We start from the raw sequence: 13,512 nt of genomic DNA on the forward strand, positions 1-13,512 counted from the left end.
AGTATATATGTTTCTATTTTACAGCTTTAGCCTCTTTAAGTTTTCTCTTATTTTATACATGCTAAAACAGCATCACACATAGGTGTACTTTTATTTAAATTCATTATAATGCTAATGGATTTTTAAAATCCTGATTGATGTTTTTTCTCTGTGGAAATTACTTCTATGATTTCAGCTTGCACCTCCTTCATTTCAACTCTAATTTTTTGTCTTGTCCTCCACTACTTTATTCAATGTTACTTTTATGTTGTTGAATTCTCTGGCAGATGTTTTGTCTGACCCGAGTGCTCCTTAGCACCTGTCAGCCTTCTTTCTCACTCTTATTTAAATTCGTAAAAGCTTTATCATTTTTGTTTGCCAGCAGTTTCACTCCACTTGGATCAAAGTTCTGCTGCCCCAAAACTTCCAATGCCCCAATAAAACTCTGCTTTAAATTCTCTAGTCTTAATTAACACAGTTAAGTCTGCAATTTCTGCTGTCTGTGAAATCTACATGAGATCTAAGTGCAAGCTTCCCATTAGACTGGCATAAAGTAAATGGGGGAAGGAACTTGTCCTGGTTTAGGGCAAATTCTGGAGAAAACTTCCAAAGGGCCCCCCCTCAGGAACAAACCCAAGCTCCCCTCCCCCAACCGCTTCAGGAAGAAATTTCCTGAGAGAGAAGTGAAAAAAAACTATTTATTCAACAGGCAAAGCGCTGCCCAGCACAAAAAATGAACAATACCGAGCAACAAAACCTCTCGGTGCTGTGAAGAGATGACAAATTCAGAAAGTCTCTCTGCTGTGGGGGTGGCTCGGCTCAGTCTGGAAAATGGCGCTGCCCAGGCCAGGCCCCGGGGCCGCAGGTGCGAGCTCCGGGTGCTCCCCCGGGCCCCCAGTCCAGAGCAGGCTCAAATAATTCCAGGAAAAAAAGGAAAAAAAAAACTTTCTGGGGAACTTCTCTGCTTCAGTTAGTTAGAAACCAACACAGGAGAGCTCTCTCCGCCGTCCAGCACGGTGACACAGTCCAGGGGGACGAGACAATGGAACTCCTGTCTCTGTGTTTTGAAAACAACCACCTCAGACATTCCACCGCTTCTCCTTCCCCCACTTCACTCCCAAATCCAGCCTAAAAGGTACAAAGCTTATTTCTGGGCTAAACAGACAAATAGAGATACAATTCAACATGAAAAAGTCATCCCAGGACACAACTGTACCTCCAGTTTTACTACCAAAAGATAACTTAGCTAAAATGGAAGATTTGTGGATTTTGGATAAAATTTAGCTTGGCACTTAAGGACCAGATGTGAAAACAGGAATTACGCAGTTAAACAGATATGTATATTCATGGGTTTTCACAGTGTCTTTAGCAATAGCCAAGGGAAGTATTTGAATGAAGAAAATGAAAATTCACTGGGTTTTGATGCCCTCTTGGCATTTTCAGGAGTTCTGGGGCATCATAGGTTGGTGGCTGAGAGCAAACAGTTAAAATGGTTTCCTCACCAAGCACTACTGATAAGACAGCAATGACTCACCTTCATCATAAATAATATTTTCATGAAATTAACGGAAAACACTCATGTTAAAATGGAATTTATTAGTCCTTGAGGCTGATAAGTTGCTGTCCTGAAATTATCCTAAGAAAGAAAAATGAGAGAAGCAGAAATTGAGAAAAACAGGCTGTACAAATATAGAAGGCAGACCTGTTTTTTTTTTTTTCTTCCTTGTATCCCAAAAAGTCAAGTTACAGTGTTTTGGTGTAAAGTGGAGATGAAGGCCAATATGCATTATGTTATGTACAAGTTGTTCACATTTGAACATAGTCGTAAATAATTCTTTTCCAAAACTCACTGTATCTGCAAGCTAAGACAAACACATACAAATTTATTGTCCAGACACTAATATTTCCTTTTATATGCCATCTCAGATTTGACTTCTGATGAACTTCATTTAAAAAATACTGATAAATTAATCTCCATTAATGTCTCATATTGATTAGTTGAAATGACACAGTTTCAGGGACTTAAAAAGATATATTTTCTAAATTAAGCTCAAATATAAAAAATAATGTAGATTAGTAACATATTGTAGAGTATACAGGATGCAGCACCAAGTGAATGAGAGAACATATTAGCTAACTATTTTGGCATTAACCATGCTAAAGCAAAGCCGAATGAACTTTATTTATTAATGTTATTTATATTTAAATATTCTTTCACACGATGCCCATATAAAACCTTCTTGTGCATTTCATCTACTCTAGATATTCAGTAATTATTTAAGCAAATGGTCCTCAAGTAACTAACCAAGGGTATTACTACTACTTAAAATTATTACATTGATTCAATGTATAAGTTTTATTTTGTGGATGAGTGTTTCATTAGAGTAATGCCAGGTTAGAAAGGGGTTGTCTTCCATTCACTTCCAAAAGAAATCCTGTTTTATTGTCTGTTAACAAAAACTCATTCTTTTCCCCATCAGTCAAGGTGAATTGCATTTTAAAACATCATATGTTTCTCTCTTTGTCTAGAGGGCATTTTTAAAATCTTATGTGCTTAATATTCCTTGGCCATATTGAGTAACCAGCATAGTCTTGAATGAAGTCTGAAACTCTGCATTCGTCTCCATTTGGTTTCTTGCTAATAAAGTCCAAAACACCCCAGAAGAAATGGATTATTTCTCTTGAGATGATTTCTGTCTGGTTTTATCCTGCCACTATGCTTGGCCCTGTAGACAGAATACATGTGGCAACTTTTGTTGGTCTTTTTCTGTCACTGAGCCCAAAATTTATTACTTTACCATTTCATGCTAAGGCTGAGTATGCTATCAATATGTTGATAATTTTAAATACTCATTTGGGGAATATAAGAGGTTCTCCATGTAAGTCTAAGGAAAGCAAAAGATAAATGCCACATGAGTATTTTCATTGCCTGCTATACAATGCAATTTCTTCCTTTTTGGTATTTTAAATAAAGCTTTGATTCTTTTGGGATCCTCCCTCAGAATTATAACTAGGATGACATATGAGGTACTGGAAATATGCATTCAGCATGCAAATTCTTGTGAGAAAAGATACCAGGCTGACTGTGTTTGTCTATGGTAAGAAATCACTGTCAAATATTTAGGACTCAGGTTGGCCTATTTTGAATGATTTTAGTGTGCTTGTGAATATTTTTCTGTATTCTGAGTGCCAAATCTGTCACTGATGACAGTGGTGACATGGATAAATCTGTAATGAAATGCAAGGGATCTGGAGCTATATCCATTACAAAGTGGCTGTTGCAAATAAACTTCCCACCCCTATCCAAGTTTGTCTCCTAATGGAGGAAAGTGAAGTTCTGAGCAGTAAAATATTCCATTCCCCTACCACGTCCTTCAACAAAATAATGGATTTTTGTGAGGACTGTAATCTCCAACTGACTACGAGCTATACAAGAGAAAAGAAAAAGTGTGGGGGGAAAAAAAGAGAAGAAAAAAAGTTATATATTTAAATGGCCAGCTTGAATTTTCTGTAATTATATTTATTCTTCTTGACCTGAGCAATGCGTCTTTGAATTTGGCAGATGTAGAAAGAAGTCAGTCAATCACTGTAGAAAGGAGGAGTCAGTAATTGCTAGCACCAGATCTGGGCCATAACATGTCTTCAAAGCCTGCTGTTATAAAGCAGAAGCCATTTTCCTATCTACTGAAAGTATATATGGTTTCTTATCCTAGGTCAATGAATATCCTGATAGTAACAGCAAATTGTTTCTTCCTGTAGCAGAGATCAAGAAGGAATGCAAAATTGTCTCCCTGAGTTCATTCTTTCCTACTTTCAGCCTCTTTCTTGCCTTGAGTTATATGCAAGTTACAGTCAGAAATGGAGAAAAGAGCATTTGTGAGATTCCCCCACTCAATGAAAGGAATTCTGTTTATCAATTTGTTTGCTCTGAAGAAATTATAAAGGTCAGAGTTTTATGAAACCCCTAATCCTAACATGAAACCTTCAAATAGGAAACCAGTTCTACTAAAAGGATGGTGATATATGAGAGGATTTGTGGGCTCATGATTTGCTGCCATTGTATAAAACATTTTTAAAAAATGGCATCATAGGGATTGAGAAGTACAAGACTGAGAAGTGCAAGAAACTAAAAGAAGGTGTTGAGCAGCAGCCTGTTGATCATTCTTCTTATTTATGCAATATAGAAGATTTCCAACTGAGAGTTTGAAGTAGGAGAGCTACAGAGGTTTGGCAGTTTGTCTGGGAAGACTCTTGGGAAGAGATAAACAGATTTGAATTTTGTGAATTCTTGCATAACATAAAGATGCCTTCCAGTAACACTCAGTAATTCAGTGCTAGGAAGAAGAAATTGTTTCTTGCCACAAGTTAGGTGAACATTAAATTGTCTTTTAAATAAACTCCCCCACTTCTCTAATACCCAGAAAAATAAGATAATATAGTCCATATAGAAGGGATCCTATAGACTCTTTCCCTGTAGAAATACACCAAAAAAAGAAGGGCAGTGACACTAAATTTATTGTGAACTGATTCATAATGAGAAAGATTATGCTGTATTTTTATCACTTAGGAATTGCAGAGTATTAGTGCCCTTAGTAAAGGCCGCTCTAAGCTGACAATTTAACTGCAATGCTGCATAATAATTATACAGGCAATATGAAATCTTCAGCAGCTTGTCTACTTTTCACTCTTATCTGCAATCTATTATACTCTGTAGTCTCATAAATGGATATAAAAAAATGGTTCTGATTTTTTTTAAGGCATCACTAAAAATGTTAATTAAACCTATAATGACAAGCCTGCTGAGGATAGGGCATCAAATGCACAAGCTCAAGGATAAAATGTCACACTGGGCCAGTCTAAGGCTTGGTTGAATTTAGAAAAGGACCAGGGATTTCTTGATTATTTTAGTTTCACTCTGTATTTGTGGTGTATTTTGCACTGATTTATGGAAAACTGGAGAAAATGTTGTGGAATCTCATTTGCAAGTGGGAAGTTTAAACAGAATGAGTTTCTGGTTTTGGTGGTGTTCAGAGTAGAACAAGAATTAGTATTTATGGCATTTGTCAATCTTTAAGATATGTCTGTGAAAAGGAATCAAAGTAATGTAACTCCCTTTTAAAGTAGATTTGTATGCCCAGATATCTTTTTAAATTGAAAAAATGTTCTCATCCCTTTATTTGCATGCATGTTAGCACCCTTGCTGCTGGTACTTTTAACTGCTTGCAGTATTCTGAGGGAAGTATACTTTCACATTTTTTGTGCACCTTTGATTGCTGGGGTTTTGCCACCCATATAGACTGGACTGCAGAAGATAGAGAATTGTTTCACAGGCTCATGCTGCAACAAGTGGTGGGCAAAGAATGGATTTGCTTCCTGTGCTGAGAGACATGAGAAGCATTCTCTCAGGCTGGTTTTTGGTAGGACTGTAGATTTCATGTGTGAATGTGTGAAATTCTGGTATTATTTGGTCTCTGTGGATAATCTGTACATTAGATATACAGTACCAACCATTTAAATGTATAACCTCAGGGTAAAGTAACTCTTTTCGGTTTCCTGCCACTCACTTCCACAAGGATTTCCTTCTGTACCCTTATCATAAATTGGTTTGAAACAGATGTGTTCATTAATTTGGTCTAATAATGATATTATAATTATAATATATTCTGTGTTTCCTGCCTGGGATTTTATTCACTATAAAGTCATTTTTTTTATTAAGTGCTCCTCTTGAAGGGTAGCCTTGGTAGGGCTCTGTCTTGCAAAAAACTGATACACTGAAGTCTATCCATTTCAGCATAGGAACAACACAAACTTTGATAGTAGGGATTGGCAGGATTGGGTCCAACCGTTTTCAATATTTTGAAGTGTAATAAATTTGCTGGGTTTTCTCTATGTGTGTAAGCAGTCATTGATATGACATATGAGAGCTTCTAGATGTACGAGTTTTTGCTGGAACTGTGCATACTTTGATTTTCAACAGCAAACAACCTGGTTGGCTCAGAAAATGTTCTCTGAATAGTTTTCACGTAATAGCAACTTGGCACTGTGTGTATTTGTGTGAAAAGACAATTGATGATATTTTAGGGTTATAACAAAATGGCTCTTCTTAAGTACATCCTTTTAGAAAAATTGGCTGTATTTATCTTGCTCAAAATCTCAGCCTGAAAGCTTTTATTATTGTTAAGTCAAGCTTTTACACAACTAATGATTAGTATAAATATTTCTGGAACTGTTTTTTACTTTATTGCCAGTAAAGTTGATTTTAAACTTTATTGATTTTAAACATTTTAAACATAAATTTTCTCAATTTTGCTTCATCCTTGTTCCTTTCGTCTTCCTCTCCTCTCCTGCTGTCTTTGGTAATTGCGTTGATTTCCACCCATTTCCTAGGTCTCTTTTCTATATACCATTTTTTTGCACCCAGATGTTTATGTACTAAAGCAGATTGTGGATTTTGCCTTTTACCTGGATGACACTATGACATCTGTATTTAGTTTTTTGCTGCTCTTGTTGCTTTCAAGTGTATGCTGCCATCTATGGAGTAATTGGAGAAATAAGGCTGGTATAAAAAAGATGTTTTATCAGAAGATCATGGAAAATAAGATCTAGAGAGTGGAGGAGGTATCATAGAGCAGTTGGCCAGATCTCAAGAAATCCTGTTTCTCTGTAGTCCCAGATCTCACAGCAAGCATGGGTGAAAGTACACCTTTTAGAAAATAAATTATTTCTAGTAATGAAATTATTCCGTTGATTTCTTTAAATCAGAGTAAGTTTGCTTCGTCCTTCAAACTGGTAACTCATTCCTTTTCCTTCCCCATTATCTTTCACATGTCCTAGTTATTCAGCAGTTTCCAAGATCTTTTTACTATATCTATCCTAATTTGTTTTTCAAAGCTTAATTTTAATTCCTTATCCTTCCCCAGCATCTTGTTAACTGACCTTATGTCTCTGCTCTGTGTTCAGTTTCAACCTGACAAGTTCCATGTTTCCCTCCTGCAGATCCCTTCAGAATGCATTGCTGAAGATTAGTGCCAATTCTGTCTCTCTTTCGTAACATTTTGTTCCTCGATATCTCTTTTAGAGTATACATTTATTGCAACACATCTATTCAAGATGGTCTGGAAAGCACTTGGAGAAGTAATTTTCTCTGTATTGGGATATCCATGCACTTAGAGAAGTCTTGATGCTGTTCATGTGATTTCAGCTTGCAGATTTTTGACTAAGGATTTTATCATCTCACAACCTTGAATGGGGTTAGGTGTATGAATTCCTGGCAATCAGACTTCTATTCATTTCGGTTAGATGTGGCAAATAACAACTATGTCTTTTGGTCTTTCCTCAGCAAAAAGTGTATCAGAGTAAGTTAACCACTACTCCTTAAATACTTTCTTATACCACAAGGCACTAGAATCAAAAGGAAAAGTTTAACCTATGTGGATAAAACATTCTTAAAAATATCTTCTGACATTTTCTTCTTATTGCTGAACTCAAAAATTGATCTTATTTTCCAGCATCAAAACAAAATGAAGGGGAAAAAATCGATGCTGAAGATTGATCAATGTTTTTCAGAACTGACATAATAAGATAAAAATCAATGCAGCTGTATTATTTGCCATTCTTTCATCACCAGGAACATTCAAACGTGGTAATATTTGATTTTTAACTTAAATGTGAAAATATTTCAGTTACCTCCTACAGAGGCAAAAAAAATAAGGAGGGACTTATTTAGTCAAAGTTTAGTCTTCTTTTTAAACCTAGTTTGGAAATTTGAGTTCTGCAGAAACTGAAAGCAGTTTGATATTTTAAATGACAGTATGTAATTATTCCTTTAATCACACAGACTTAAATAGAATAAATTATTACTTGTATTTGCAAATTACAAGCTCTGATCCTCCTTTCCTCCTGCAAATATCAGTTCCATCTTGCTTGATTGAGAGATCTGTGCTCAGAAAACCAGAGATAAGCTGGGGAACTGAATTTCTTTCATGGCAGGTTCACAGTGCTTTGAATTTAGAGCTTTACTGTACAAATGCATTGGCTGATTAACCTTTTTTGGCAAAAATGAGTGGGCTATTTGTAATTTGTTTTTTGTTTGTTTTTTCCCAACATTCATTTCCCTTTTCTGCTCTCACTATCCTCAGTAATATTAAGATCCCATATTGATTTAGTTAAAGAAAAGCCTTAGAAACTGACTTTTGTTATATTATTGAACCAATCCCTAAAATATAAGTTGGGCCTGACAGTTGAGAGGGGTTGGGGGTTTTTTTAATTATTTGCATTTCAATATTCTTGTTCACCTGCTACTTTGGGTTTAGCCCTTTGGGCCCCCTATTTTAAATTTCTCTTAACAACTGAGTGCTAGAAAATGTCCTTTTAGGGAAGAAAATCATTGTGCTCACATAATTACTGGAACGTGAACTGGGATTTTCAGGAAGTATCAGACATTGAAAGACTCCTGAAAAAATCCTAGATATTGGTGAGGCTCTGATATTGGCATCTTTTGTTTTAAAGATTTGTTTCATGAGCACAGGAAGACAGTTTTCTGCATAAATTTCTACTGAATTGATTCCCTATCTGCAAGCTGGGGCAGAATGTCAAAATAGGAAATGCAAACCTGATAGTAGTTAGACACAGACTTTGAGAATATGGAACTTAATCGAGTTCTCTGTGGGGCCAGCTATTTTCTCATCTGCTTTAAATATTCCTTAACTAATTGATTAATATGCTGAGTTTGCTCCTCTCCTCCAGTAGCTCTGAGCAGCAACATGTAGTTTCATTGGCATCAGACAGTCCCACCCCTTCATGTCTCATTCATCATCAGCTTCATTATCGACAATATCTGTAATCACATAATGAGAGAGATTGTACTCGTAGGTCTGCTCTTCCTTTCCTCCTCCCTCCATGCTGTGAGAGAGAAGTGGCATGGCATATTGCATAGCTAAAAGCTTATCAAGCCTGAATTTGTTGCAGCTCTGAATTTGACAGACAATCATTCACAACCACTACACATATACATGGCTCATCACCACGTGGAGCTGGACGCCCTGAGAAGACAAGTAATACTGGATTGGTTTTCTTGTTTCTCTGCAAATAATCAAATAGGCTTAAGATATGCAATCTGATATTCCCTAATTGACAGCTTTTCTAAGGTTCATTTGTTAACTGAGAGCATGACATATATTGAAGTTGTTTCTTCATAATGCATTTGGCATTAACAGGAGAAGCCTCAGACATCAATGTCTCAGCAATAAGATATTTCACCTCCAGTTTTGACTTTTTAACTAGTGACTTTGTATTTACAAGAGCATGTGAAATGAGCATAGGACAGGGCAGGGCAGGGCAGGAGAAAAAAGCTTAAATGCATTCTCCTAAGAAAATTTGTGAGATTGCTGCTTGAGAAATTTAGTTGAGTTTTATGGTTCAGCTGTTCTTCATTTCTTTTGGTACAAATCATTGGTTTCTTGCATAACAAAGTGTTCACTGAATAGCCATAGGAGTTCAGAGTCCATTTGTTTTGGTATATTTATAAATAGGCATATCTGATTTTATTTATAGTGATGAAGAATTTGTGTCTAAAAGACGTGCTCAAGAGTTTTGCTTGCCTGCATCCACAAGAGAATAAAATAAAATTTAAAAGAATCCTCTATTTCAGAGAATCTGAAGCTTCTCCCACATGAAGCCCAGGCTTATTTGAAGGAATAAATTATCTGTGTAGAAGATACCAGAGGATGATTTCTCCACTGATCTTGTCACTGCTTTTCATTTTCTGCTTTCTTGTAGCTAGTTTCCATAAACACTTTCTCAGTTTTTTGGAACACAGATTGTGCCAGAACTGTAACACTCAGCACTTTTCATTTTGTTAAGGATTGCCACTATCTACTCTTCCTTATAACTGATAGGATGGTAATACAGGATCTGTAAGTGCTAATTAAGAGATTTATCACAAATACATCATCATGAATAGCTGTTGCATCCCATGAACATTTTCGTTGCTAGATAAATTTATCTTGGATGTAAAAAAGTTTTAATTGCAGTTTTTTCATTACTTTAAGTTTAAGCAGGTTACTCTAAATATGTAGGTTAATTTCACCTAGTTAAGTTTCTGCATGTCTTCCTCCTTCTGGGAAGAGTGCATGCCTGGAGAAGTACATGAAATTTTACAGATGTTGTCAAAATAATTGAGGCACTTCAGTGCTTTGACTAGCACTGTTTAGGAAGTGAAATACAGATGTTTAGATGAGGAAAAAATGAGTGAATGGATCAGGATGCCTTCATTTCACAGGAATAAAGAGGCTAACTTTGACAGAAGTGCGTATTCAAATAATGCCAGGGAATAATGAGCAAAGCTAGATTCTGCTTAGAAAAGCCTAAAAACAAACTTTTGAAAGCCCTAAGGTCTGGAACCTAAGCACACATCACTCCTCCCTCTGTAAACATCAATGACCTGACTTCCTGCTGCAACCAAACGTTCCTGAGCTCTTGGGGACATTCTGGACCTGTCTCCAAATGCCTCCTCTTTTGTTTGCAAGGTCTGTGATCAAATGCCATTCAGGCACCTGGCAGGCACTGACGCCAGAAACACTTCTGTCTTGCAGGGCAAGCACAAGCTGCATGTGGACACAGGACTGGAGGGCTCCTGGTGTGGCCTCATCCCCATCGGGAATCCCTGCGAGGGTGTGACCACGACAGGCCTTAAATGGAACCTCAGTAAGTGAGATGCCTCTGGAACACTGGGCTTGATGTGGTCCTGACCCTGCATTTAGAGCACCTCTACCAATGATGAAGGGCCTTACAAGTTTGAAGGTGAAGCATGGCACTGAACCCCTGCCAAGACATTGTTTTCCTAGAAATGAAGGGGTTTTTACAAAAAAAGCGAGAGAAATACGTTTAAACCTGAGGTATCACAGGCAGAAACACATTTTCCATTTGGGAGTTGTTGTGCTCTTCAAACAGAACATTTGTTGAGGTCATGATACATTACCATCTTGATACATTGCCCTCCAGGGAGAAGAAGCCACGAGTGTCTAAACTCCTGCTTATAAGCCATAAAGTTACAGCAGACAAATAATAATGTGATACAGATTATTAAAGCTACCTCACTTCGCCTGAACTGCTTCATGTATATTGTCTGCTTCCCAACCCTGCATGAATAGATGCTTTTTCTTACTTTGAAGTGGAAAAGAGTCCATTTAATCTAGAACCAGGGACATTTTATCTGTAGAGAAGGGAGGTTTTATGACCCAAAGAAAAATCAAGACAACCTTCATCCTGCTGCCTCTTCCTCCCACACCGAGTCATTTGGGATGTATTTACACAGGAAAGTAATGGGATATATTCAGTGAAGATTCATTAAAACTTAAGTGGGAGCAAAGCAGTAATTGAGAGGCTCTAGTCTCAGTCTGACTGACGTGCCCAGGCTTTAGAGCCATTCCATGCAGAAAGGATGTGCTGTTCTCATAGTTTGCAGTGCATGCCTTCACTGGCTGAGAATTAATGTGAGTGACCCACTGTGCCAGCCCGCAGAACATCTGCTGATTCCACTGAGAGCTTGAGCATGTGCAATTGAGGTGGTGGTAGGCATTAGTAGCTCATTAATGATAAAATATATAAACATGGCATTAGTTTTGGATTGTGGGAGAATTGCCAGATGAAGAACTGTCTGGCTAGCAATGTTTCTGTCCTTTTAAACTGGATGGGAAGAGCTGAATGTATTGCATAAGAGACATTCCCTTAATTTGAAAAAGAGTCAGATGTTTTCATTTGTATGTATAACAGTTGACATATAAGATACTGAATTTTCATCTGCTCATCTCCTGTTGTCCAGCAGCTTCTGTGACCCATTGCACTGAGGTACTAATTTCTCAGAAAATGTTCAGTTCTTCAGAATGAGGTGCAAGAAGCTCAAACCAGCCTCATGTTAATGAAGGAAGCATCTCTGAATCCTGTGTTGTGCTGCAAAAGGCTACTGTGTGGATTAAAATGTGGTAGATGCAATGAGGTTGCAGCCCTTTCTTCTGATTTTTGTTAGCTGAAGAAGCTATTTTTCAGATAAAACAGATTTTTTTTCAGTTTAATTCCATAAATTTCATCAGATTTGCAAGGTGCTCATTAGAAAGTTGGTAATTTTAAAGATGGTCTGCCTGCTCTGTTTCTTTGTTACTACTAAATTATGATTGCCTGATCTGCTAAAGCTAAAGAGAAAGGGATTGCAAGTGAGCTGTACCAGCTGGAGGAGGATGCAGGAGGGAGATGAAATGGCAGTAAATAATTTTTCTCTCTAGGGTTGGATTAAGATATCAGGTTTTTAAACGTTGGTCATAACTAGATATGGACCTACAGGGTTTTTTAATATGCTTAATTTAATGTCTTTGTCTGGGGGACAAAAAAGTATTTATGTGACTGTTTCCTTCTTGTTTCATCCTAACACAACACCATCGTCTCTGCTTCTCCCCACCCTTTTTGCTGTGATTTTCCAGGAAGAAAGAGAGAAGACCTTTACAGTGTTTTCCTTAGTGATGTATATATTGCATCCCATTGCAGGCTGTTTTCAGTCTCAATATTCATGCTTCTCCCAGGTTGTAGTTCTTTCATTTATTTCTCCATATTAATCACAGATATGTCTGTAAAACCAAAAAATGATCTGGTCTTCCTTGAAGAGGCTCAATCTATCTGAGACATCAAGGTCATTACAAGCTGAAATTGCTCTCTTGCCCGAGTGACTAAAGCTAACCTTTTCTCTCATCCAAATGCAGAATAACCTTTGAATAAGGTTATTGTTCAGACACTGATTAAAAAATTAAAGTGCAATAACATTCCCCAAAAGGGAAACCAATATCTCCAATACAGCATGTGGTTAGTTGGGTTTTTTTCCCTAATAAATAGGACCTACATTATGATAGTTCAAGTTTGATACTAGCTTCCATTGTGTTAATGCACTTTTATGCTGCTTGTAGTTTTGCACTTACTTCAAAAAATATTAGTCCTTCTAAAAAATTGGGATGGAGAAGCAAAGGATCAACTGAGGAAAAAATAGAATAATAAGAATAGATACTAAATTGTGATATGGATGTCAGCCATGCTGATGGCTGGTAATGGCTGAGCTTTACCTGTTGATTCATTAACAGCAATCTGAACACACACCTTTGTAAACCTCAGTGTAAATATATTGTAAACCTCAGTGAATAATTTTTTGTGGTTATCAATTAATTTTAATGTGTAAATCATAAAATAAATGGATTTTTTCTGCCGAACATGACTTGAAAGGCCTATTCCTCCCATTCTTCCATTTGGAATTAATTGGATGTGACCTAACAAGCTGGGTTTTAAAAAGTAATTTTTGAGCCCTCAGAATATTTAGGTATCTGGGTAGTAAACTAATTTCAGAATTTTAATTCAAACAGTGATGCATTAGGTGTATTAGGTGCCCTCATTTTTGTAAACAGTAATTTCCAGCATATCAAAATTCAAATAGCACTGCTGTACAAGAAAGAGCTGGCTTTGCATCAAGGTTTTTGGTGCTTGATACCAATTTTTACC

The 13,512-nt window shown here is 36.9% G+C and overlaps 1 protein-coding gene across 2 annotated transcripts in view; it reads left to right on the forward strand.

The window, feature by feature from the left end:
- Positions 1 to 13,512, forward strand: part of TPK1 (thiamin pyrophosphokinase 1) — a 293,837-nt gene that overhangs the window by 221,250 nt on the left and 59,075 nt on the right. For both annotated transcript variants that reach the window (XM_014887648.2, XM_014887650.2), the window contains one exon: positions 10,572 to 10,683. In XM_014887648.2, the coding sequence (XP_014743134.2) occupies positions 10,572 to 10,683 (112 nt within the window). The remainder of the gene's footprint in view (positions 1 to 10,571; positions 10,684 to 13,512) is intronic.

The sequence above is a fragment of the Sturnus vulgaris genome, chromosome 1 (assembly GCF_052056855.1).
Source record: "Sturnus vulgaris isolate bStuVul1 chromosome 1, bStuVul1.hap1, whole genome shotgun sequence".
NCBI classification, from domain to species: Eukaryota; Metazoa; Chordata; class Aves; order Passeriformes; family Sturnidae; genus Sturnus; species Sturnus vulgaris.